The sequence below is a fragment of the Anas acuta genome, chromosome 4, assembly GCF_963932015.1.
Source record: "Anas acuta chromosome 4, bAnaAcu1.1, whole genome shotgun sequence".
Taxonomy (NCBI): Eukaryota; Metazoa; Chordata; class Aves; order Anseriformes; family Anatidae; genus Anas; species Anas acuta.
This window is the reverse complement of record NC_088982.1, coordinates 61,718,324-61,744,612: the sequence shown is the minus strand read 5'-3', so window position 1 is coordinate 61,744,612 and position 26,289 is coordinate 61,718,324. Positions and strand designations below refer to the sequence as shown.

The 26,289-nt window shown below is 42.9% G+C and overlaps 1 protein-coding gene across 3 annotated transcripts in view; it reads right to left on the bottom strand.

Annotated features, from left to right (window-relative positions):
* LOC137856325 (transmembrane protease serine 11E-like) overlaps positions 1 to 26,289 on the bottom strand; it is a 48,940-nt gene continuing 22,651 nt past the window's right edge. For 2 of the 3 annotated variants that reach the window (XM_068681593.1, XM_068681594.1), the window contains 15 exons: positions 25,374 to 25,508; positions 23,662 to 23,792; positions 22,270 to 22,387; positions 21,830 to 21,970; positions 21,237 to 21,354; positions 18,515 to 18,626; positions 11,058 to 11,181; positions 9,883 to 9,998; positions 8,045 to 8,112; positions 6,340 to 6,503; positions 5,313 to 5,351; positions 2,856 to 3,036; positions 2,362 to 2,627; positions 1,412 to 1,554; positions 1 to 1,015 (listed from right to left, as the gene is read on the bottom strand). In XM_068681593.1, the coding sequence (XP_068537694.1) occupies positions 854 to 1,015; positions 1,412 to 1,554; positions 2,362 to 2,627; positions 2,856 to 3,036; positions 5,313 to 5,351; positions 6,340 to 6,503; positions 8,045 to 8,112; positions 9,883 to 9,998; positions 11,058 to 11,181; positions 18,515 to 18,607 (1,356 nt within the window). In that variant the 5' untranslated portion in view covers positions 18,608 to 18,626; positions 21,237 to 21,354; positions 21,830 to 21,970; ... (1 more) ...; positions 23,662 to 23,792; positions 25,374 to 25,508 and the 3' untranslated portion in view covers positions 1 to 853. Of the gene's footprint in view, positions 1,016 to 1,411; positions 1,555 to 2,361; positions 2,628 to 2,855; positions 3,037 to 5,312; positions 5,352 to 6,339; positions 6,504 to 8,044; positions 8,113 to 9,882; positions 9,999 to 11,057; positions 11,182 to 15,387; positions 15,509 to 18,514; positions 18,627 to 21,236; positions 21,355 to 21,829; positions 21,971 to 22,269; positions 22,388 to 23,661; positions 23,793 to 25,373; positions 25,509 to 26,289 lie in introns of those variants that run through there. The other variant, XM_068681595.1, reaches the window with a different exon arrangement.

Genomic DNA, 26,289 nt, shown 5'->3' with positions numbered 1-26,289 from the left:
TCCTGCACAAAAAGCCAAGGATTTTTATTAAAAACAATACAACCCAGAAAGTTTTAAAATGGAAATTCATTCAGCCAAATATTCTGATATGACAACAGAATGGCATGAATACAAAGTGGTTTTCAGTCTCAAATCCAGCAATCACTTGTGGCAAATGCTGTGGTAGGTACAGTTCACACAAAGTGTGAAGTGGACACACTTGTTCAGCGAACGTGGACAGAAGTTGATGTCTCTCAGCAATCACTTCTTCAGGATAACACAGCAAAGAAAGCTTCTCAGTTCACCTAGGTAGCTGACATGATAGTAGGAACTGGAATGTCTCTAAGCCATCTTCTGTTCATTATTACAGTATGCTTCCTGGAGCATTGCAGGAAAAGAGCTCAAGGAGTATTCAGAAGCGCAACAGCCTTGGAGTCACGGGCTCAATTACAGCTGGTCTACAGATAGGAGGGGCCTTGGGAACATGCAGCAAACAGATGGGCAATATTTTTGTTATGACTTCTCTTGGATGCTGATAAATAATTGTTTAGGCTCAGATGCTTTGCCTGGTTACAAAAGTAGTGGCCAAGACATTTGGACAAAGAGAAGAGGGTCAGCATGTTGCACATAAACCAAAGCCTTTGCCCCTTTGACAGAATACTTTGTGAACAAACAGCTCTGTCACACGAATTGAGTCCGTTCCTTTCTGGAGGTAGGCCAAACCAATTTCAAGTCCTAGACTACTCTGAGCTTGCTGGCACTCGATATATCACCACAAGCCAAGCCAGCAGCTGTTTAGAGGGTAACCACAGAGCAGAATGTGTCAGAGGAATAGCCTTACACACAGCCCACAAAACTTAAGCCACTGCAGGTCTCAGATGCCCGTTTTGGAAGCGATCCAGTCTCGATAATAAGTCACTCGTGTGTATACTCCTGGTTTATTTGGCTTGCCACAGTCATCTCCCCAGCTCACTATTCCCACGAGATACCAGATTCCTCTGGAGTTGGCATGCACCAGTGGCCCACCAGAGTCACCCTAAGGAGAAAAACATCAGTAGGCAGGAACATAAAGAAAACAGTGTTCGCTAATGAAGTGAGCACATTGTTCTGTTACAACTGACGGATGTTTGTCTTCAGACCACAGCTATGTTTAACCTCTGCATGACTTCCTGAGAAGATGGAAGCTGACAGCCAGTATCTAATAGTCTCTTCCATTCTACACCCTCACATCTTCATTTATATGTAAAAACTAAATACGTAAGTGCAGGCTGCAGCCCAGGAGCAATGAAGTTCCTAATTTACATCTGTAAAGATCTTGAACCCCATAATCAAAAAACATACTTTGGAGGACCTTGATTATTTCTTATTTCTAGGAAACATCACTTCCCACCCCATGTCCTTCTCTTTTACTATTACTTAAGACAAGACTTACCTGGCAAGCATCCACCTGTCCCTCTAAGTATCCAGCACACAACATTCCAGGTGTTACTGCTCCACCATACACCTCCCTCCTATTACAAATCCCAGTGCTTATAATTTTCACTTCTGCTTGTCGAAGTTGATTAACACTATAGCCTAGAAGGAAAAGTGGTATTAGGATTTGCAGACAGTGTATGCAACGTAAAACACACACAAGGATTAAGAGTAGTCAAATTTTTCTATAGCTTTCCTGCCATTGCAGGCAGCAAAGGGAGCTACTCAGACAATGTCTAAAGAAGAAAGTTATTATTTATCCTGAAGTCCTTACTCGTTCATCCCAAACATGACCCTTCTCCATCCAGATGCTGTTTCACATAACAGGAAAAGGGATTTTTGTACACATTTCAGCATTCATTTCAGCTGTTGGCTATGAGGTGTGTCCTTGATGCCCACGGAAAGACCCGTTTGGTTAACTGCAGTGCAACTCCAGACAATCACCCCAAGAATCTGCCATAAAACACAGCTTATAGCTCAATTGCTCAGAAGGTTATTCAAGTTATTTGATGAACTGAAGCCTGAATTAGCACCAAAGAGAGATCTATCACAAGGTTTCATCAACTAGTATGACAGACAAAAGTAAAAAGATAAAAATTAATGTCAGAGCTAATCCCAGAACACTGAGCAAGTAAGAATGAAAAACTGAGCACCTTCAGCCATCACAATACATACAGTAACAAAAAAAAAGAAAGCTGCTCTTTTTTCTATGATGCTAACCTGCTGCTTTTTTCCATATTCCAGGCCACCACTCAAAAGCAACAACAAAAAAGCAAGCCAAGTCCACCAGTGCATTGTTAGCAAATTCGCTTCTTAAAGTCTCAGAAATCCAAAACAAACAAAAAACATAAAACTAACATCAGCCTTGTCAGACACGTGTGACAGCACAAGAAGACAACAGACACTCACCATCATTCTCCAAAGCGCCCCAGCCTGTGACAAAACAAGAAGCATTATCCCGGAATACATGAGATGCTTCAGGAAGACAGACACTGTGTACGTCACTCGTGAACTCAATAGGGGAGGCAAGTTCCACAACAGCTACATCATACTCGTGATCGAGGAGAAATTCGCTGTATTTTTCATGAACGATAATTCTTCGGACGTATTTTTTCTGTTTCGGAGGTCTCAGCAGAATTCCAAAGCTGGCTGTCCACCTGCGAGGCTCTTTTGCTCTGAAAGACATTAGAGACGAGGTCACAGCCATACAGACGATCCTAACAAGAACACAGCTTTCCATTTCACCAAGATGTAATGTGGTCAGCTTTGTCCAAGGAACAGAGAAGAGACAGATATCTTTCAGCAGGTATAGACATTAGTGGGCCTTCAAAGACCAGAGACGACCTGTCCGAGCACCCAGAAGTCATAGGGCCTATAGGATCAGAAAGGTGCTGATGACTTACCCTCTAAAGCAGTGGGCCGCAGTCACTAGCCATGTGTTACTGATCACCGACGCACCACAGCGATGGGTCCCATCGAGCTGAATACTAGCCTGCCATGGCCATTCCCCATCCTGTGCACGCTGCCCGCCGATTATTCTTTCCACTCCTGAGAAGGAGTATGTCTCCCTTCGAATTCCACAGACTGCCAGAAAAAAAATAAAAAAAAAAAAAAAAAAGGCAGCTCTGGTTTAGCTGATTGAGGGAAAACAGGGTCTTGCTTTGGGCGGGCCCACGTGGCTGCTAACACAGGCACAAGAGGGAAGCGATGTCAAGAGACAACCCTCACCTAAAACAGCGCCTTCAATAGCAAGGAAGCCAGGTTTTGTGGTCACAAGCATCTTGGGATAGGTATGGGGTTAAGTGAAAGTTGGTAGAAAAACTACCACTTTTTCATTAAACCAGTTGCCAGACACAAGGCCATGTGAACTTCCACGAAGGCTGTATATCAGAGAGACTATTTTTCCAGCTGTAACTGTTTGCCTAACTAAAAAATACTGCCTGTCTGTGAACCTCACTTTGTTTCATATTTGTCTAGAGTTGTACAGAGGGATATGCTTGCTGGTGTGTATGTGCATACAGGCACACCCACCCACGTTATTAGGCACAAAGACATGCACTGGTAATTAACCATTAGCTTTTATAACAATGACATCTGAGTTTCATCTAAAGAGGCTATCCCTCTCTTGTTACTGTACATTAAAGAACATCAAAAACACTTAAAAACTGAGTGAGAAAATACTGATGAATCCCTATATAAACAACTGCCAGACCAGGACAGCTTTCAGCTTCAATACACACACCAACACCAAAATATGCAGCAGACAGACACTACGCATCACTTGTGAACTCAAACGCTGCGGGGCAATCTTTCATTATTTGTAAAGCCCCACCTGCATAGCAAAGGAAATAACAACACAATCAGTATAGCTTTAAGTGTCACAGAATTGCTAGAGAAGTTCAGCAACAACAAAAAAAAAAAAAAAAAAACAACCACCCATAAACCAAGGAAATAAGAACAGGATTTTGTCAGGTCACCTGCAGGTCAGCTTTGACAACAACAGCAAAAAAATAAATAAATAGTGTCTTCTTCCTTCAATGGTTTACTTACAGCCACTGTGCCAACAGCACAGTCATATATCACTCAGCCAAAAAAAAGTCAAAACAAAACAATTCTTAGGGACCATTTAAACATGGAACATCCATGTGCAACACACGCAATGCCCGTGACCATGCTAGGCAGGGGTGCTGGAGGTCTCTAGTGCTCAGGACAGCACAAAGATGCAGTCAGAGGCCCTTTGTACAGAGTTCACCTGAGAAGGTACTGATCCTGTTTCCACGTTTCCAGTTCTATCACTTTGCCTGGGAGCACAGAACAGGAGAGGGACTCAGAACCTTCCCTTCTTCAGGGCTGTGTCACTGCCTTGCTCTCGCTGTGGACAGCTCTTCTCCCTCTCCCATCCTCTGGTCTTTCACTGAAGGCTGCAAGCTTTTAGCTCCCAAACCTTAAGAACATCTATTGCCAAACTTTCACAGGGAGGAGAGGGCCAGATGGAGGACGTATTGGAAGGAGTGAGCACATGCAGCTGCTAGACATGGTGTGAGTTCACCAGATCACTCATTTCCCCAGATAGCTCACTTCCAGCTTTGTGTTTGGCACTGCTCTGGCACCACCTCCAACTCCTGCAAGGCCATGGACATGACCTCTGTGCAGGGTACAAGACAACAACCCTTCTCTTACAGACAAACACTGTTAGACACGGAAAGTGGCAAGAGAAGAAAGGAACGATGAATTAATGAGCAGTCTAAGAGCTATTCGTCTTTGCCAGCAGGATGCCATTAGCTTCTTTAGTCTGTAGGGTCAATGGCTTACCAGCTCAGGGCAGACAGGAATGTACATGCATGTGCAATGAAGCAAAGGACTGAACAGGGGCTCTGCAGGCAGAAGGTTGTCTTCTAGAGGAATGGATCTGGCGTGATCACTTTCAAAAATTGCTTAAAAGCTAGGGCTTTCTTTAAGACGCCATGTATGGTATGCTTGGAAGATACAACCTGGACAACATTGTAATGCTGTGTTTTTCCTGTTTTGCTTGTTTTAGCAAGGGGCAGTCTCCCATCCAGCACGATTCTCAGCTCACAGCAAATGCAGTCCTCATGCAAAACTCATTGACATCAATTCATCTACTTCACGTAGTCAACACTAATGCAAGTGCTTCCCACCACCACCAAGTTGGAATGTCTACTCTGCAAATACTATAGAACCAGCAAGACTCAAGTCTTGTCTGTCGCGTGAATTATCTACTATTCTAATAGCTTTAAGAAGTTATTTTTCAACTTGTATCTCAGGTACGAAAAACATACGAACACTGAATATATAAGCACCATGTCCCTTGATAATTTCTGTAAAGCATTTGTACTTACAGTTGTTTAAAAGGGTATCTCCCTTGTCCTCATTCAACTCTGAAATGAAAAACAAACAATATAGTGAGCATGCCTCATATTGCTATGTGATCTAGGACCTAACTGCCTCCTCTCTGTACCTAGTAAACATATGAAATGGTTTGCCTTGCTGCTTGTAGTGACACTATGGTCAAAAAAGTAATTTGCTCTATTGGAGAGGTTCAGTTCAGCTTACAATCCTCACTGAAAGCACAAGGCCAAAGGATGAGTCTTTTGTGCCTTAGCTCAAAGCTTAAAAAAGCAGCAGATAGATGACCAAATAGGTCCAAGTAACATCTACATGTGCTGGGGGCTATGCATGATACATAAACCTATATGCGTAGGTTCACATTCAGTAAGGCAAGGTGGTTACAAATCCCCAGTGCTGAGCTTGGCTGTAACATTACTGATTCTTCCCTACAAAAACTCCCTCTGCCAGGTTCTGGTAGCAACCAATGACAGAATCATGGGAGAGGACTACTGACTGCCCAGGGAACCATAGGGTTTGGTTATGAACATTTGTTACAGTGACCTGTGAAATAAGCAAAGGAAATGGCAGATGATGGAGAAGGGAACCATCTCAGACTTTTATTTTTATTTTTCAAGAGCTTGAGGACTCCACATTTAAGTACCTTGTGATACAGGTTCCTCACCAATTCACTGTGCATCTTAGCAGAGTAAACCCAGAGTGAACCCAGATCAAAAAGTTGGGCCTCTTTTTTGATGGATTAGGATGGCAAATCACATTCAGAGCTAAGTCACACACCCCACTTCTGATGCACAGAGCAGAACTCACTCATTAAAACAGGTGTCAGTCTGCTTTAGCTCTCTTCAAGCTACTACTACTTTCAAGTTCCTGGGCTGTCAGCCACTAAAACAATTTTGAGAAGGGAAAAGAAGAAAACAGCAATTGCATGTATTTGTGTAGTAAAGCGAAGCTCATTACACTGAAAACAGCAAAGTATTAGGAACAAATTCCAAGCTAAAAACACAAACCTAAAGCACTTGCCTGTGAGAGTTATAGTAGACTGGTCAACATTCAATGACGTTGAGCTTGTTTTCAGCCTTCTGCGTAACACACTGTTGACACGACTCCAGCTTGTTGCCGTACTATCAGCTGAGGCAAATTTAAATACCAGAGCAACAGATACAAGCACTCCGCCAGGATCCGGGCTGCAAACCAACATAAACAAAGTGGTGTCATTCTCTTTGCGCACTAAGCCTCTTAGTTCTGCTTGCACTGTCTGCCTTCCTTATACAAGAACAGGTCTGGTATGCACAGATGTGTGGAACGAATAGCATAGCTGTGCACAAGCAAAGGAAGATGACGACATACGTCAGCAGACAGCAAAAGGCCTGGTTCATGCTGTAACAACAATCAGAGGGAATCTTCTGCGAGGAGAGGAAGAAATACTCCCCTTAGTCTCTATGCAGCTCCATCAACAGAACGTAGCAGTAGAAACAACACAAGAGTTAAAACCATTCAACAGATACCAAACAAGCCATTCCTAACATCCATTTACAAAACCTAGCTTAGATCCACAGAAATTTAAAAGGTCTTCTGGCATTTCTTTCCATATAAATCACTTGTCCATTTATGGGTGAGTTAGCATAATTGGATCGAGAGACAAAAATCTCAATAGTTTGTGTTATCAGAACAAGGTATGATCATTTATTATCAACACAAACTCCGAAGCATGATACTTTAGACTAACAGCGTAAAGGAAAAGCAACAGAAACCTAGAGGCAAAGAGATCAGAGATGCAGCTAAGCTGAACCAGTGCACATTTACACAACAGAAAATACTCTCTTGTGTACTCACTCTAGTGAAACAGTTTAAAAGCAGAGCACTGTTTGGTCAGCCTAAAAGGTATTAAGGGTCTGCTTAATTCTAGATCCCAAATCCTGTAATTTCTGTAGACACACAGAATGGGAGGCTTGCGGAAGAAACCAGTAGCAGAGAAAAATGTGAACAACCTAAGAAAATAACCACCTAGCGATCCCCAAATTGCTGTGGAAAAGGGTATTTGCAGGAAGTGTGGCGTTCTTTGCCATAAAGGGAAAGATATTCCACAGCAGATTTAGGTCTTATAGAAATTTAACTATTTGAAACCCAAATTGTGTGATGGAAGTGATGGTTCTTATCACTGAGAGCAATACAAGCTATTGCACAGAGAAAAAACACTTAAAAGCTCCCACAGGATCTTCATATCTGTATGTCCCTTTTGCCTCTTTTCTTCTCTCTCTATCCAGGCATCTCACAGTGGAATTTATTCCTTCAGTTCTTTTCTGAGAGGAGGGAGAACAGTCACTTCTTGCTGTACACCACGCAGAGGGGTGAACACCAGCCTAAACTCCCACAACAAGAATGATATGGAATAAAGAGCTGACGGGATCTCTCAAGCCCTTAACTAGCGGTGAAGGCTGGGATCACCTAAAAAGTCACTTACTGCATCACAGCCACGAACAACTGGTGTTCAGGTAATCAACTTGCCAAAGTATAAGGCAAATTTTCTCTTCTTTGCTGACCTCTAAGCAGATTAAGACCTCACCAGTGTTTTGAGCCCCGATGGAGAGCAACAAGCAGCCAAGACTTAGTCATCCAGCTGGCATAATCCAAGCAAAATCAATCAGGCACATTCCCTACTGTCATGGGGTAGAAAGAAAGGATCTTCATCACATTTCTGTTTGTTCCTGACCTTCACATTACTTACCTTAGACTGACAACATGGGACCTGATGTACCTTTGACTTAGAATGGACTTCTTAAATACTGTAGACATCTGTTAAAGGAAAATAATGTGTTAAAATAGGCCCATGGTATGTGCACGTTTCTCAAACTAAGAGTCTCATGAACCTCTGAAGCACAAAAAGCTGCTTTCAGATCCCCACCTCTACACCAAAGTTACTACTAAATTTCCATTGGAGGTTGCAGAAACAAAAATAAACAGCTGACTTGCCAAATTTTGCTGTCTCGCCAAATTTTGCCATCTCTTCTGCTCTCTGGGTGCCTTTTCAACCACAGGCTTGCTGGAACAGACAGCATGTGTGCTTACCATCTGTTTGCACACAGTCAACAAGGCATCTTTGCCACTACAGCAAGGTTTTAAAGCTTGCTGACAAGCTTGCAGTGGAGCGGAGAAGCACTTGTATGATTCCTCCTTCCTGACTGTAGAGACAGCAACAAGGAATTTAACACTCCCTGTGGAATGCTAGAGTCCAGAAATGACTGGGGAGGATATAAAAATGACTGGAGCATGACTACAAAGGTTGTAAAGAAGACTGAGCCATATTCTTTTCAGTGGTGTCCTTGTGACAGGACAAGAAGCAATGGGGACAAGGTGATTGACTCTATGATTCTACAATCTAGAGTGAATCTGCCCTGAACAAAAACACTGAACAGCACCCCGAAAGGCATGTGGTCCCAACTTTCTGGTTTAAATAAGTTATCTGGACTTTTGCTATTTTCTCCATTTAAGGCTTCCCCATGGTGCTGTGCTTTGTGCATCTTTGAAGTAATTTTAGTCTCTCTTCTGTTCCACCCTACCTTCCTTCCTTGTTGCTTGGCACTGATTGCCTTTTAACACAGTCCCCTTGCCAGTAGCATGTGTTGGACAAACAGCCTCACAGATCTAGTTCATACCCTGTATGCCTTCTGGGACATTGAATCATGCTGAGGTTAAACTGTTCCTCTGCTAGACAGTCAAACTTTTTCAGTTACTGATTTCCACAGTACTCCCCATTATTTAATGGGAACGGACTGCAATTTTACTGCCCAGCTCTAGGCTTCAATAAGAAATAGCCCTGAAGCTGCTAGGGTACAGCAACCAGCACAGAACATCCTCTATCAGCCAGATGCTATCCCTGCACTGAATATGTCCACAACTATTTACAAACCCCACCTGATTTGGGTGGGAGTGTACAGGGCGATTTACTGCCCTCTATCTATGCAAGTGCTGTGCAACTGTGGGAAAACCATGAAGTTCCCAGCAGGAGTTAGGCATCTAATTCCTGATTATTTCCAAGAGAACTAAACACTTAACACTGTGATGATCTGAGCCTTGACCACATTGTGCTATTTTTCCCATCTGCCCCAAGCAGGAAAAACACCACCAACCTACCTCTAGAGAGTCTGGAGAGACAGACACCATAGAAAGAACTGCAAGGCATGCAGATACCATGATGTTGAGAACAATATGCAGGACACAGGCTGATCTTCCAATAAAGTTTTTCTACTCAAGCAATCTACCCTTTTTCTCAAGCATTTAAAACTTAATGTCATTGCTGGTTTCTCTGTTGGCAATAGCAGGCAGGATAGTCCCAACCACCCTTCTAAACACAGGTGAGTGGCAGAGTCAGGGAACAGACTCAGCTTTTCCAGTGTTTAATTTTGTTCCTCTCCTCATCCTCCTGCTCTTTGCCCTGGGAATAACCCAGTACAGTCCAGCCACATAAGCACGAGGCACAATCACCTCTGAGTCTAATTTCCGATTGCACAAATGAAGGACTCTTCACCACAGGTCAGGCAGTAACAGAGAAACATCTTAGTTTACCATGTTTTCAATCTCTTGGCTCAGGTATCTGAATTCTTCTGTGGTTTGCCTTTCGTATCGAGTGTCATACTGGATGTTGGTGATAAGGAAAGCTGCATTGTAATATCTGTACTGATCTGCAGAGGGGAGAAAAAGGAAAAGTTGTTCATTTTCCTCAATACAATTCAAGCACAGCTCCATGCAGAACATGGCACAAGTAAGACTTCCAGGCTTTGGCTGTGACCAAGGTCTGGGCAGCACTGTGAGGGAAGGGGGATCTGGGCCACTTCGTTGCTCCATGGACCAACTGGGGGCTCATTTCCACCATGACAACTACACCAAGCAGCTTTAAATTACATCCACTAATAAACTTCTGAGGACCATCTTCTTCTAATCAGCCTAGATGCCCTCTGGCATGTCCCTGCCCCACAAAGGCAGGTGGCCCAGAGCTGTTTGCACCCATTCAGCATTCGGGTTAAGTTTAAAATCTGGCTCTCGAGGGAATGGCAGAGAATGGCCCTATAATGCAGAGTTAGCAAAAAGCTAACTGCAAAAATAAGCTGCAGCTCTGCCCCTACTCTTTCTGGTATCCTAAAATAAACCAAGGCCTCACTGATTCTCAGTGACCTGAGACAGCAACACAGCTAGCTCTGTCCCAGTAGCAATATACTTCAAAACACCTCACATCAGTATTTCAGAAACTGGGAATAGAGTGGCATCATTCAAATACCGCTGAAACCAGATCCTTGGCAACCAGGACTCCAAGAAAGCCCAAACCTCTGTCCTTTCTTGTTCTGGAATATCCTCAGCCAGAGATGCCAGGTTCAGTTTCTGCAAAAATCCTGTTCAAGACGAAGCTTACTATGCATAGCTTGAGTGCCTTAACTAGACACTTCTGGTTTACACTCAAGACCACAGTAATTGGTTAACTGTGGATACCAGGGGAGACAGCAGGGCAAGGCAAACTGAAGTACATATAAAATTTAAATCCCCACTTCAGGTAAGTAGTATTTTAAGTATTCTTGGGGGGTTTCTAATCAATACAGGACTTTCACAGGCTCTAGTAAGTTCTCATGCAGATTCTATAGCTGGGGTGAATTTCACACCTGAATCACGAGGCAGGACCACAGTAGCAAGTGAAACACAACAGATACCTCAAAAATCTCCTTAAAACAACAACAATGGAATGCACTTACAATGGCACAAAAAATATGTAATCAAGCCAATGACAATGGCCAGACCAACTATTACTGACACAACGATGACTGCTATCTTCCATGGCTCCATACGCTTCACTGCTGTGTCCATCTGAGTCAGTATCTGCATTGGAGAAGAAAACATGGATAAATTCAACTCAGTTAGAAACACAGTAACACATGCTGAGCGAAACTGCATCTGGTGTGGCTTAACTCAGCTCACTGACACAAAAACTCACAGAATGAGGGAGGTTGGAAAGGCCTCCAAACCCTAGGGGTTTGGATCTGCTCAGACGAGGTTCCAGTGGAGCAGGTTACCCTGGGCTTTGTCAAGTGTTCACTATCTCCAAGAACAGAGATCTCTCAGGGATCCTTGTGCAGTCTCTGACCACCCTCAGGGCAAAAGCTTTTTTTCTGTATATTTAGTCAGAATCTCCTGTGTTCCAGCTTGCCTCCACTACCTCACATGCACAGCTGAGAAAAGCCTCAAGTAGTGCAGGCATGGTCAGTAGAGACAATTCCCCATCAAGAAGTATTACACAGATCTCAAGTGCAGCTGGCTGCCCACACAGGTATTTTAACTGGACTTGAATGTAACAGTTCATAACAGAGGAGGCACCTTCTGCAATCTAGGCTACCAGAGATGCTATAAAACACACCGCTTTGAGTTCTTTTTCATTGGTGTGAGTAGTAACATTTACTGGTCTTCTACTAGGTTTGGGTTTCTTTGCAGCAAAAGCATGCATAGATTGTAAGAGCATCATGCCTTCTGCCAGACAGCCTGTCAGAGGGGAGAGAAATAGCACCCAACATGACGACACACAGCAAGAAGACCCAGTCTTATTGGCAGGCCAAAAGCCAGCAGCAGACCCACGAGAGGGCTGGGAACCTAACTCACACATGGACAAATGCACAGTAAGCCTTTCCCTCCCATTTATTTCCTCTTGCACAGCATTAGGCAAGAGAACATTAGGAAAACTGCATTTTTGCGCATGTCCTCAGTAGCTTTGTTGTAGGATGATGCAAAGCTTTAAGTGCAATTATTTCAGATCCCTCGTAATTCTACAGGGCACTATGTAGTAACTGCTGTCATGCCACGCACCAGGCCTCTACATCACGGCTGGCTTTAGTACAAGGTGTCAGAAGAACATGTGGGATAATCCCTCAAAGGTGCCTGGAGTGACAAATGGCAGCAGCCAGCTCTGGGGTGGAGGCTCTCAACTGACTAGTCACCATACTGCATTATGCCCATTAAACCATGTTTGCGTTTGCTGTTTGCCAGACATACTAAATGCTCTTCTCCCCCTTTCCAAGCCTTTGGCACAGTCGTTTGTGAACAACATTTGAGAAGACAGGCACAGGAAGCAGCAGGCAGGCAGAGAGAGCGATGCTTTGCAGGTTTTCTGGCTGTGGGGTGGCAAGGAAGAAAGCAGAGTGAACATGGATATGAGCAAGCAGAGTGGGATGATAGGCTGTTGGTGTCCTAAGATGAGCTCAGGGGACAGAGCAGCAGTGAAGGTAAAGCTGTGATGCACAAATCCACGACAGCAAAGATAGTGAAGCAGTGGGAGAGTGAGTGGGTTTATACACTCTGCCTCAAGGGCAAGAAAGTTGAGCAAAACTATGAGGAATAGATGGCAGGAAACATAAACTAGGAAAATGATGGGGGAAAAAAAGGACAGAGGCACAGAAGAAGCAGCTGAGGGGGCTGCACACAGTGAGGGAGTGTTAAATAAATGAGAGGGTAGTTGGAAGCAACTCACAGTTTGATCTCGTCACCCAAAATCTTAGTTTATCTAGTGAGTGCTGGCAGGCATCCCAGTCCATTGCTTAAGAAGGGAGGCAGGAAAGTTTTTATGCTCTCTAACCAGTGGTGTTTTCTGCAAGGCTTTTCTGCAGGTCTAGCCGTCTCCCCACTAGACCATCTCAGTTTCCTGGTGGCAAAGCAGACTGTAGAGCAGATGGGAGCAGCCTGTCTAGGCTGGTCAAGATTATTTTCTTTGGGAACCACAAGCAGCAGTGGCATATAGTATTCAGTCACTAGGACTGAACTGGTTTCACCAAGACCGTGACTTCAGGCCATCTAGACCTTCACTGTATATGCCACCCCCTAACCCAAGGGTGTAACGGATGGAGAGATTCAGATGAAAATGAAATACCTCTGGGATTGCCCTGCCTCAGTTCAACGCATTGCAGTTTCCCTGCAGTTTCATCCTCATCTCACAGCTCATGGTCTTTCAGACCCAGCTGGTGGGACTGCAGCTTACCTCATGGTCAGTGCCCTGGGTGGCAAGACTCTTGGCTGTTATGGTAATAATAAGCCTCCTCCTCACCTAGTCGCCTCTTCTGCTTTCTAGATGCTGCTTTGGCATCCAGCCTTGCTCTCTGCACTGGTGAGCTTTTGTTCTCCAGTCCAAGCCCCTGCTGACAGGCTTGCCTGGTTCCTTGTGCTTCAGCTGTTCCCATCCCAGTGGGCTTCCACTCAAACAGCAATCAGCACAACGTCCTTCCGCTGCTCTTGGCATGGGGAGCATGAAACACAGCTTCAACAGCATATGGCTGACTCTGCAGAGACTGAGGCAGCAGTATTCTTATTTCTTAACCAATGTTTTTTTGACCTGTATATAGATTTCCTCAAGATGGGGCCTTACGATTAAGATTCAAAAGCTTAAGAGTCACACTGGAGAAATTAATGTCTCGTTGCTCACAGGACTCGTGCTCTGACAGGCAGAGCACTACCTGGAATTTCAGTCTCTTTTTTTCATGCAAATATTGGATACACATCAAACCCTGCCAGCAAAGACCCTCTTCCCCAACATTTCAGACCTGCCTGCTCTCTAAAGGTCACATAGATTTGCAAAGGAGAGACTGATACCTTAACTGCCACAGCGCTGGGGGAAATGAAAACATTGGAGATGAAAAATAAAAAGCTTTCTCCACTTCTGATACTGATTTCACTAAAAGAATTTAAGAAAACAGTTTTTAGGAAGCACTTCCTTATATTTCTATACTTTTACAGGTTATTACTCTGTATGGGATATACAAAATGAAGTGTACCTCTTCAAACCCAAACCAGTTTCCTCTCTTTAGCGGGATGCTCTTGACCTCTACCTTGCACCTCTGTCTTGCTAAGGTGAGTACCAGGACAAGAAAAATCTCTTCTGCAGTGGAAGGGCCAAGTCTCACCACCTCCCACAGTGCACATTTGCCAATATACATCCTTCAGCAATGCTGCCCAGATGCAGGACCTAGCTCAGCAGCCCCCATCTTTTCTGTCCACTTCAACAGCAGAGATGCTAGTCAGCAGCTGTGCAGAAGGACTAGGGAAAAAAAAAAAAAAAAAGAAAGAAAAAAAAAAGAACAGATGGCCTTATTTGTCCCAGGAGTAGCTATCCATCACTCTTTGAAGAAAAGCCTGAGTGTAGGCAACACCAAGCATGTACTACTTGTATTGGAGCAATGTGTATTTCCAGTAGTGCCCAGGAATTTTAGTCCTAGACTCCATGTTAGAGACTGTATGCACAAAACAAAAACACTCACAAGTAGGTCTGGCTTTAAGCCTGACTCTGCTGAGGCCAACTAGGATGTTTAAGATGACAGCTCTTGTTCAGGTTACGTCCAGTCTATTCAGTTAGTAATAATCACACAAGTTCCATCTCCAACTAGCTCCTTCACTCCCCAAGCCTTTTTGCTGCCATGCCAGGAGGTGCAGGATCGTCATGCTTTACCAGAATAACCACCTGACAGGGATTCTTGAGCCTTGGACAGCCGTCTCTGTAGTTAAATAGCTCAGTGGCAGGTGGATCCCCCTGTTCAGCAATCAGGTTTCTGTATGGTCTTCACGCTTCACTCACCAAGAAAACTCTGCTCCACCCAGCAACACTCCCTTGGCCAGAGAAACACTGATTCTTCTGTGGTGCTGATGAACGCAGAGGCAGAGATTATCTGATCACCTTAGCCTATAAATGAATCTTTTCCTTATACCACATGCTGATTATTGTTATTATTATTATTTTTTATTTTTTTTTTTTACAGCCCAAACTACAGTAACCGACACTTCACTCTCAGGAGGGTTTATCAGGGGAATTCAGGTAACACCAATATACTCATCCTCCAACAGAGCACCCACCCTTGTGAAAGGATGAGGATGACCTTCGTTCCTCAAAAGTAAGCCTTAGGAAATCAAAAGTCACTCTCCACTCGGAGACCTTGAAGGCTGAGTCCTCCCTGCTCTGAAAACCACCTCCTCACAGTCTCTATCTGGCAGCTTCTGGTCTGCAGGAAATAAGCAAGAACTTTCAAACCCAAGATCTTTTAGTTCAGTACGAACCTGCTTATCTTGGCAAGACGTTGAATGAACATCAGACCTCCTCCAGCAATCAACATTCTCATTTAAAACATGCTTAATTCCCAGGGAGCCCAAGATGATCCCGTGAGTGTAGCGTCTGAAATTCCTATCATGGTTCATTTTGGACTGGTAATGGGAACTATTAGTCTCAGTTTACACACCTTGGCTCCGTGCCAAAGAAAGCATTTCAATGACTAAAAAGTTATTCCGTGCCAAAGAAAAGAATCCAAATAAACTATTTTGGAAGCAACTTAATTCAATATAAACATAGCTGTTTTACACACAAAGGTGTGTTTATGCACATATGTCAAGCCTTGATACAGGATATAAATAAGTGAAATGTAGCAAGAATTAAAGCTACATTAATAGTTATTGGCACATCAGAAAGAACTGTACTGAAATTTCAATGGAGCCAAGATTGTCTGGTCTTCCTTATGAAACCAAGCAGAGAACTGACAACATTTCTGGTTGAATTTCTGACCAGCCCAAAATGAACCCCTTACCTTCCAATTTGGAACATTTATCCAAAAGTAAAGACAAGCACAATACACAGGTGATAAGCCGTCCCTTCTCTCTCACTCTGTACCAAACTCCTTAAAAGGTTACTACGCTCATTCCAGCTCTCAGGTCTGCCTGACAGAATTTGATTCACTATATTGAACTTTTCTCTCTCTTCTACTGCATGTTACCAAAAGCCTCAGTAACATTGATACCAGGAAATTGATCTTTGTTAAATGGGAAACGGCTGTTCAGACAGGGAAAGGGAGTGAAACTACCACCCATGTTCTAGGAAAAGGTAAGCAGGGAACTCTTTCCCTGTTTTGTTTTCAGAATCTGCCCTTAACTTTTTCTGACTTCTTAAGCTAAGTCTTCATAACACCCCTTACCTATATCTGCTTTCAAATGGATCTGAACCATGGTGTATTTTTAGTAGTATTTACTGGAAGCGTTTTGCCAAGTTCTGTGCAGAAGAAAACATGCAAACTCTTTGATTTTGCTATCTGATCTGCTGCTTTCTTCCTATAGTAACTTTAGTCCAACCACTGCTCAGTGCTACTGTAATACTCTCAGAAGAGCCAAGGGTAGAACATGGTCTGCAAACACACTGATGAGGGGCTCTCCATGCTTAAAGTGCCTCCCATTTTTCCATTCTAGGATCCAGGCATAGCCCCACAGTCACTCTTCGTAGAAGTGGGACCTTTCACAAGACAACTGAACAAACTAATCTGCTGGCCTGGTGAGTGCAATGTGAAACTATGTCCCTGAAGCGTTCTTCCTTGGCAGGGTGTTTGGGAATGGCAGTAATTGGAGCATGTCTACTTAACCCCAGGAGTCCAGTAGCAAAAGTACATGGCCACGCAAGCAAGACACGCTAATTCCATTCCCACCTCTGCTATGAGCAATCACACCAACCTTGTCCTTCTCCTCTGCTCTTGTGGCATACCCACAACACACACTTTTAAGAGGATGGGACAACATTCCCCTTCTACTTCAGGCACTCAAATAAAAGCAGCTAGTGCTTGCTTACCAGTGTCACTCACTCAATGTTTGACATCTCCTAAAGCAGCTCTGATACAATGGTAGACTTCCAGATATTGAAGGGATCTGCTGAGGGAAACAATGTGTGTGTTCTTCTATGCGTCATGCTGAATCAGCCTGATCTCCCCACACCCTCAAACATCCCACAAAGACAGTAGGTGCTGCATGCCACCCCTCTGCAGTCAGATAAAGTATCACTAATGTATTTGCCACATACTAACTGAGCCCCTCCCCTTGACTATCCACAACTCTACCAAGGCCCTTGCTGCTTCCCAGCAGCACACTTCAGCCAAGCAAAGACAACAGCTTCAAAGACTGCTCTTGTGATTTGCAGCAAGATTCAAGCACAGCATTCAGCCTTTGGGATAAATTACTGATAAGGTCTGAGTTAACAATGTCCAGAATGCGAGAATGCTGTTCATAAAGGCTTCCTCAATTATTTAATCACCTTTGCAATCAGCACAAAACACTTGTTGTTCCTTTCTTTCACCCATTCTGTATACACCTTTTTGGTGGTTGTCAGTTCTTTGCTGGCCTACCATACTAGTTCAATAACCTGTGGGATATAACTAGGGCTAACAACTGAAATAATCTTGATTAATAACACATTTTCCACAGTTGTTTGTCACAGAAAACATCTTGAAAAGACTCCCCTGTTCTGTAACAAGCTTTAGGAGAATTAGGAAAGCTACTTACAACATAAGAACTCGACAACTTGTGTGAAGGTGAGAGAGGCCATTCTAGAGTAAGGGAGATGAAGCACCTGGCCACTAAACTGATCCAGTTTAGAACAAGGCTCAACAGCTTCTACATCAACATCTACATTGATCACAAACTAGTACCTTATTCTGTCCGTACATCAGTCCCAGAACATAGCAGCTCTCTCCTTTCCAGCCTTTGAAAAAGGCTTTGCCTGCCTGCTCTTCCTCTCTTATTAATAGGTGGGAATCTACTCCAGAAGTGAGATACTAGACAAGCAATTATAATCATTTTTTTTTTTTTTGTCTGTTTTTTCATTCCAAGGTAGGGTGGGTGAAATGGTTTGGTACCAGATTTGGTGTGTTTCCAAGCTGATTCTGCACAGATTAACACTTCACTGGCAGCATACAAAGCCTACTAAAATAAACAGGAGCACAAGAAGATATTTTTATAACTTTATCCTGCTTATCATCTCATACCACGCTGCTAGTTCAGCAACCGTGACTGCAACACTAACTTCAGCAGCAAGAAAGGCAGATCAGAGTTAGAACACAGAGAGAGGACTCTCACCTGCCCCCTAAAACCTTCTGTGGCCACAGACCACCTTGGCTTATCACCATACCACCCGGTTAGAGGAGCCAGGGAATTCTTGGAAAACAAAACACATTTTGGGTGAAGAGAAAAGGGGAAGGATCAGAAGGATTACTGATGCGTAGAAGGCAGCTGAAATCAGATGTAAGCTCAGAGCTAGTGCCATTCATTCTCCGCCCCTGCCTCGGTCAAAGCCCCGAAATTGCCCTATAAATCTCCACGTTATATAACCACGCTGCCCAAACTACCAAGTAGCAAGTCTGATGGCTGTGGCACTCACCTCTGGACACCAACGAGAGGTCAGCAGTACGTTCTTCTGTCTGGGAGATGCACCGTCCTGAACTACTAAACACACTGTGCAGCATCTCAGCATAGACTTGAGGCTTTATCACCTGAATTAGGAAAGAAAGGAGTCATAGGCAAGTCAGAACAAACAAGTCCAGCAAGTCTCAGTGACAGAGGCTTACCCACTAGCATGATTCCTCCCCTAAAACAATAACAGTACACTTCTTTCATCACACCTTTCATCCAGGAATCCCAAAGCCTTTTCAGAGCATTAACTACACACCCTGCAACACCCCAAATCAGAAGAGCCACGAAAATTTTGCAAGGACGCAGAGTTTATTTCCTTCTTTGGCAGAATTAAAAACAAATCAGAAATTATGGGCAGGACCAACACAGAAAATTTGCATATGCTAGAGAGACGGTGTTCAGTCCCTGGTTAGAGGCAGAGCTGACGTAAGTTGATGAAGGTTCAGCGGCATGTGCCTCAACTCCCTTGAACTTCCTTGCAAGGTGCCATTTGGCCAGATAAGAATTTGAGTGTAACTGTTACTACTGGGACAAGCTTGTGATTCTTCCTGAACTTCTTAGATGTTAATTTTGATTGTGACCAGCTAGCCACAGATATTTCTGTCCTGGAAAAATTGTTCCAGGTCACAAACATTTATGATATAAATATTTTCAGATTTCCTACATAAGCATTTCTAATTGTGCTAGTTATGGCAGGTTAATTTGGAAGTCAATTATCACAAGCCCAAACTAACCTAATGTAGCGTTTCTCAATGTTTTCTCAATCCTTTTTTCAATTTTTAGTTTTTCTCATTTCCACTAAACATACTCAAAAATATATATATATGCACAGAGTCTTATGCATAGATTTGTTGCAGAAGGCAAATAAAGGGGACAGAACATCAGAACAAGCGAGGGGTGTGTGTGGCAGATAGCCTCTTTACAATAAAGTTTCTAACATGTAGGGATTCTTTCCCGACACCTGAATATGCTTCATTTGACCCCTCCATAACTCAGGGATCACCAGCTAAGAAACGTGCTGCTCCAAATACTTCTGATGTGGCTGGAGCTCTTCCTTTCACCTTATACCAAGTCCACAGCCAGCTAACAGGAACACTGCCCTCCTGGGAATGGCAGCTTCTTTTGACTGAAATATAGTCTAAAGATAAACCTCAGCTTCTCATAATTTCGATTCAGTCTAGGTCACAGGGTAATTTGTTATGAAACACAACAAGTACAGTTACTAACAATGCATCATGTAATTACATCTCAATATTTTAACTGGAAGCTGCATTTCCATGCCATAAAAGTAGACTTCCGTTGAGCCAGTCTAGATGTGCAAGAGAAATGAAGACAGAAACTAGCTAGAGGGTGAAAATTTCTGAGGGTAAACTGTAAGTGTTCCATGATTATGTGACCCAGGTGTAGGTGGTGTGAATGTGTGTTCATTTCAGGCAGCCCACAATCCTCAGAGATGGAGCCCTTCCTGCTTACTATCATGGCACAGATGGAAGAACACATGCAATGGAGGCTTTATGGCAGTCTCTGAACAATCTCACCTGCAAGCAAAACATCCCATTGCTGCTCAAGTGGAAAGGTTAAGCTAAAGAGGCTTTCAGAGCACAAAAAAAGCTTTTCCAGGCCTAGTTTTATGTCCAAAAGGCACCAAACTGGTGAAGGATGTAATAATCCTGGCCAGCAGTCCTCCCTCTGCACAAAGTGACTGTGTGTGTTCTCCTACAGACAATACTTCCTTGCAGTAGGAACTCCAGCTGGAAGTAAGGAACAAGCAATAGCCACTAGTGAATCAGTTACCAGGTACTTAACAGGTTTGGCTCATGATTGCAGAGAGTGTGTACTGATGTGCCTGCTGGTGCAGCCCTGAAACTTCACGAGAAGCCTGGGCAAGTTGGGAAATATTGGGCAGTTGGCAGGCACTGTGGTCTACATGGGTATTAAGTACAAGAAAGGGAAGGAGAGAGATTCTGGAGGCAGAATGCAGGATGACAAAGAACAGGACCCCCATAAACGCTGGTGGGGAGGCAAAGTCTCAATGCATGGCTAAAGCAAAGGAGTAAGGAAGAGAGGTGCAGATTTATCAGGGACTGGGGAAGCCTCTGGAGTAGCAAAAGACAAGCAGGTAAGCAACATCTGCACTTCACAACAGGAAGATCATACAGGAATTTTAAATTGAGAAGTAGGAGAAAGCAGCCTGGTGCACAGGGGATGCATTGTTCTGAATCCTATGGTAGACACTGCATTCTTAAGTAAAGAATATATCAGAAGTTGACAAAGATCAATAGTAAACAAAACAGAAGTTTTAAAAAAAAGTCTGATGTGAACAGAATGAAGAGACAGAAAGCAAAAATAATGCTTCCTATGTTTCACAGAATTACCTGAAAAAAAGGATAAAGATGGCACAGACCCAGAATACTTCACCTTTAACAAGGACATGTGCAAACAGACATAAAGGAAATGTGGTGGCAGGAAGATAATAGAAATGCCAGGGAACAATTATTAACAATTATTTGCAATTACTCTCAAGTAAAATGTGAAATCTTTACACTGTCAGTCAGATAATACCAGCTTTTTGCATGCTGTGAGCAATTGTTTCAGGAATAGACAGTCAGGAAATCCACAAGATGGAAAGCAATTCTTGATTCAGACCTGACTAGTACACACAATTGCTTTAAAATATTTCTGCCACCTACCTGAACAATATCAGCAGCTGTTTCAAAATTTCTAGCGAGACCAAAGCTGGAAAATCAGCTACTGCCCCACTTAATTTTGAAGACAGGGACCACATAGCTGCATTACTGCAATGCATAACTGCATTGAGAACAAATAAAGCCTTTTGCAGAAAAGCTGAAAAGTGTGAAGTGTTATAAAATTAAGCGCATAAACTACACACACACTGTTAGAGAGAGGCACACCAGAACCAACTAGATAATTTTTCTTAGAAATGAAGTATCAAAAGAGACAGGTTGGAAAAACTAACAGTAAGAAACATCCAAGAACAGATAGCACTCAACCAGGGTGAAGAATGGAAAAATTAAGTGACTGATGATGGTATGCTGCCTCTCATCCAACGCTACTTTATTGTCAGAACACTAGGGGAAAACTTTAAAAAAAATAATTGTAAAACAAGCATGGGGAACCCTTTACAGTGTAGCGTGATCTACAAAGTGACTAAATAAGCACAGGCAACGAAGTAATAAAAGTAGCAAGTATTCCTATAAATTATGTTACATGGGGTAAAACCATCATAGCTTTTGTAAATCAAAGTCCTGCCTTGAAAACCTACCTCAATTCCTGAGCAAGTCAACAGCTGGTCCATGAGGCAAGTCTGATTGATATTGTCTACTTGTATTTCCTACAGAAATTAAACAGGACGTTGTCTTACAAAGGCCTCTTAAAAAAGCTGAGCTCCCATGGGATACGAAGGCTTAAGATGGAAAAACAGTTAAAAGAGAGAAGAAAAATGATAATGATTTTTAGTGAATCCAGTTCACAAACTCACAGGAATCTCTGCTATTCGTTATATTCATAAAAGGTATGCAAAAAAAAGAGATAATTAGCGAGGTGACAATCATCCCACAATAACTGCATACTCGTGGCAGTAGAAAGAAAAACTAACCACAATGAACTCCAAAAGCATCTCACAACATTGAAAGACTAATAAAACAGATGAGAATCTGATAAGTATAAAGTGACACATACAGAGAAAACAAGTCCTAGCCTTACCTACAAAATGACAGGTGTTGAGCTGGTTATGCTTTTCAGGAATAAGACAGAGGCAGAAACTCCTACGAGAATATCAACTCAGTAGCAATCAAAACCAGAGAAAAATGATAGAGATTATCTGCAAAGAGAACAGAGAAAAAAAAAAGGGGGGCACACATATCACAATTTATCCACATTATGCCTGTATCATAAATACTACATGAAGTTCTGGTCCATTTCCTATCTCAAAGCAGATACAAAGGAACAGTAAAACGTCCCAAAAGAGGCAGAACAACTGTCCAAAGGAAGCAAATAGCGTCTGTGCATGGGATGTCTGAAGGCACCAGGATTCTGCAAGCTGAAAAAGGTGCACAGAGAAGCAACAGATATCTGGAGAGTAATGTGTGGAATTGTGAGAGTAAACAGGAAAAGACTGTTCACTGTTTCTTCTTCTTTGAGGTTGGACTCGATGATCTTGAGGTCTCTTCCAACCTAGAAATTCTGTGATTCTGTGATTCTGTGATTCTAAGGGGACTTCAAATAAGAACAGCAGGTTTAAAATGAGCACAAGGAGATACTCTGTCATATGATATACAGGTAAGGTATGGGTCTCCTCACTGCAAGATATGTAAAATGTCAAATACTTTGCACATTTAAAAGGTTTAATCACTTTTCTGAAAGAAGAATCCCCATAAAGATCTTAAATATGACGATTATACCTCTGTGATCCACAGATTTCCTGAGTCAAACCACTGCAGGTTTAGAAACCACTCTGAGGAAGCACCGTACTCTGACTGCTTTGTTCTCATCTTTCCTAGGTGTCCTCCACTGACTATTCCATGAGTCTCTGGTTCATTTACCTGCCAGGCATTCTTTCTTAATCATAAAGTATTGTTAATCCTCTGATGGAACAGCAGGCAGTTGGGGATCAAAGCCTGTCCCCATCTGCCTCCTGAGCAAAACACGGTCTGACCTGCCTAGCTAGATCAGTAGCCACAGGAAGGATGTATTTGTGTCTTTGCTCTTAGACAGTTAAGCAAGCATGACAACCATCGCTTGAGAAGAACCACCACATTTCTCAGCATTCAAGAGTACATTCAGCTTGGGTTACAGGTCCAGCTTGTATTTTGCAGCAGCAAAATTCTTGGCTAAAGGTTACATTGATGACACACAATAGCACGCAAGGCCTCAAGAACCGAGCCCTTAAGCTCCAAAAAGGGCCCGTGAACCCCCTGAGTAAGCTGAATGGTGTTCCTCTGATTTGAACGAGCCTGAAGTGGTATCACAAAAGCAACTGCATCTTGTCTTGCATAGAGGCAAAAATCGACAGTGTCTTTTTTGCAAAAGAAGTTCAGATTTGCACCATGTCCCCAAAGCCTGGCAAGTGAGGCATGGCATGCAACAGCCACTTACTTGAAGTCATGGCAGGAAAAGTCATTTTCTTTTACTCTTGGAGACAAAGGTGATGTTGGTTCACGAGTGTTCAACCAGCCAAGCATGGTTTTCACCTTTTCTCCTGTAAAGGCATCCAGTTTCCAAGACTCCTGCCAAGGAAACACAAACCACTTTATTCAAAACAATCCCAAGTTAATGTTAGGATGGAAAACTCCTGAGAATATATTAGCATTTACAGAAGATTCTTGACAAATTACTCTGCTTCTTTGTTGCGAGAGCAGCTCTTCCTTCATGAAGAAGTCAGTACTGATGAAACGCTGCTGTCCTAAACATACCTCCTGAGGTAGGCAGCCACCGGAAGCCTTTTTGAAGGGAAAGGCTGAAGAAGACTTGAGGGCAAGGTTTGGTTTCTCTTCTTTCTTAGGGTTGGTGAATTAAGAAGTTTAACTGGCCTAAAACTCTGCATTCACCAGATGATCTAATTTTTCTTTTAAATACTAACGAGGACACTAACAAGACCGTTCCCATTTTACAGCCTGTAATAAGGCTCCATACTCGTAAGGACTGTGGTGGTTTTGTTACTATTCCTATGGTTTTCCTAAGTTGCCAGAAAGCCAGGACCTGCATTGTTTCATACAGTACCTGCTTCTACTTGATTCTAAACAGTTCTCTGGATTATCTTCAACCATTCTGACAAAGGTCATTTCAACTTGCTTTAGAAAAATTCAATTTGAAAAATAGTAGCGTATGAGCCAGATTAATCTTTAGATAAGATTGAAAAATACGCTACACTCACAACCATTCTTCTCAGGGGTCTAAGACTCTGCACATGCAGTACCAGTCCCCAGGTCCCAGCTGAGGGTAGCCTCCCTCCAACATGCTCAGGATTCAAACAAAAAATTATGAGCAATCTCCATATCCCAAAATACCCTTTCTAACCTGGAGCATAGTGTTTGCAGACCACTGCTCCTAGTGTCTAGCTGGTCCTATCACCTCCTGGTACAACATCTGACACAGATGTTCATACTTCTACCTGCCTTTGTAGCCACAAGTTTATGGAGAGCCCTTTCGCCAAGGCAGGGCACAACAATCTGCAAACACGTTTGGGAAACAAAGTAAGGTGACCTACAGGCTATGCAAGTTGGAAGGGAAAAGCCCAAGCATATATAATAAGGTCAGGACTGCATTGCAAACTTTTGTGTTGTTACTTGTTACAAACGCAGGTCCAAACTTCATAGCTTATGTTTTTCCTCAAGGTTGCACACAAGTATCTTCCAATACAGTATCAATATTCAGCAAGAAAATGTTTTTAGTTCTTTCAAAGTATTTATAGGAGGAAAAAGAATGGTACATATCCGTAACACCTTACAGTTTGACTTGTACCTAAATTTGGCCATTCCTTTCCTGCAAGATGCATGTGGCTCAAGTGCATCTATCACTGGATTTCAGTCACATTCACTTATCTTTACAAACACCAATTGCTAGGCTGCACAAAGTGACACACAAAGCTTACCTTTGTCCATTTCTGTGTAAGTGGATTTCCAAAGAGAACATATGCATACTCACACAATCAAAAATTAACAAAGGACTCAAAACAAGGCTTCTAGAGTGTGATTCTTAAAGCCAGGTGTTTAGGAGCAGGTAACTTCAAATGATGTGGGTCATGCAGGGATAGACTGAGTTAGACTTCACTAAAAACAAAATGGCAGCAAGGAATGAATGCAGTGTACCTGGGTCTTTGCACAGTGACCGACACTCAGGTCCCTCTGCCCAGGCTAGGAGTTCGGCCATGGGAACGTAGTGCCTTTGCAGAGTAGGTGATGAACTATGCCAGTAGCTCCAAATCATTATTTGAAATAAGGCTCCTGAAAAACAAAGCCAAGTCAGTTTTCTGGAAGCTTGGAAGCTGTCAACATCTTGTACAAGGACCACAAACAACGGCTGGCGAACAATAGCTACTAAACCTTCCATTTCTTTTCCAATTTTTTTAAGGCAGTACCTTTCATTGCATCAGTTGCTAAACTTCAGGAAACAAGAGAAGTTTTCAATTTACAAGAGCCTTCATCGATTTTTGAAGTTGTTCTTGATAGCGCTGTAGCAGTTAAGATTGTTATAGGGCTCTGTTTGATTATTGCTGCCAGAGGATTTGCTGCTGGGTTTATTTTATTAATTGTCTGCTTAATTCAAGTCAAAAACATGCTTGGAACTTGCAGTCTTCAGTCCAGCTTTGCAGCCTTCTCTAGCTTACTCTGTCTACACAGTGTGTTCAAACCAGATCATCTTGATTATGTCAGGTCCACGAAAAACGAAGACTCTGAATATGAGAAAGTAACACTCAACCACAGTAACTCTGGGAACTGAAGCTGGAAGAAATGTGACACAAAGCTACGTTTTTTTTTTCTTTTGAAGGTGTCTAAACACAGAAACCCTATGACAACAATGCATGTGTATCACTTAAGCCCAGTTCTCTTATCAAAGAGAAAAAAAAAACACAAGGGGTAGCACCTGTAGCTGAGTCCCAGAGTGGGTTCACAGCCTCAGCCCTCAAGCGGAGGCATCTTCCATAAGCACCAAAGTTTCCTACATGGTACACAGAGAGCTGAGTTTTCCAGAAAGAGCTCAATATCCAGCCCAGTTCACAAATGC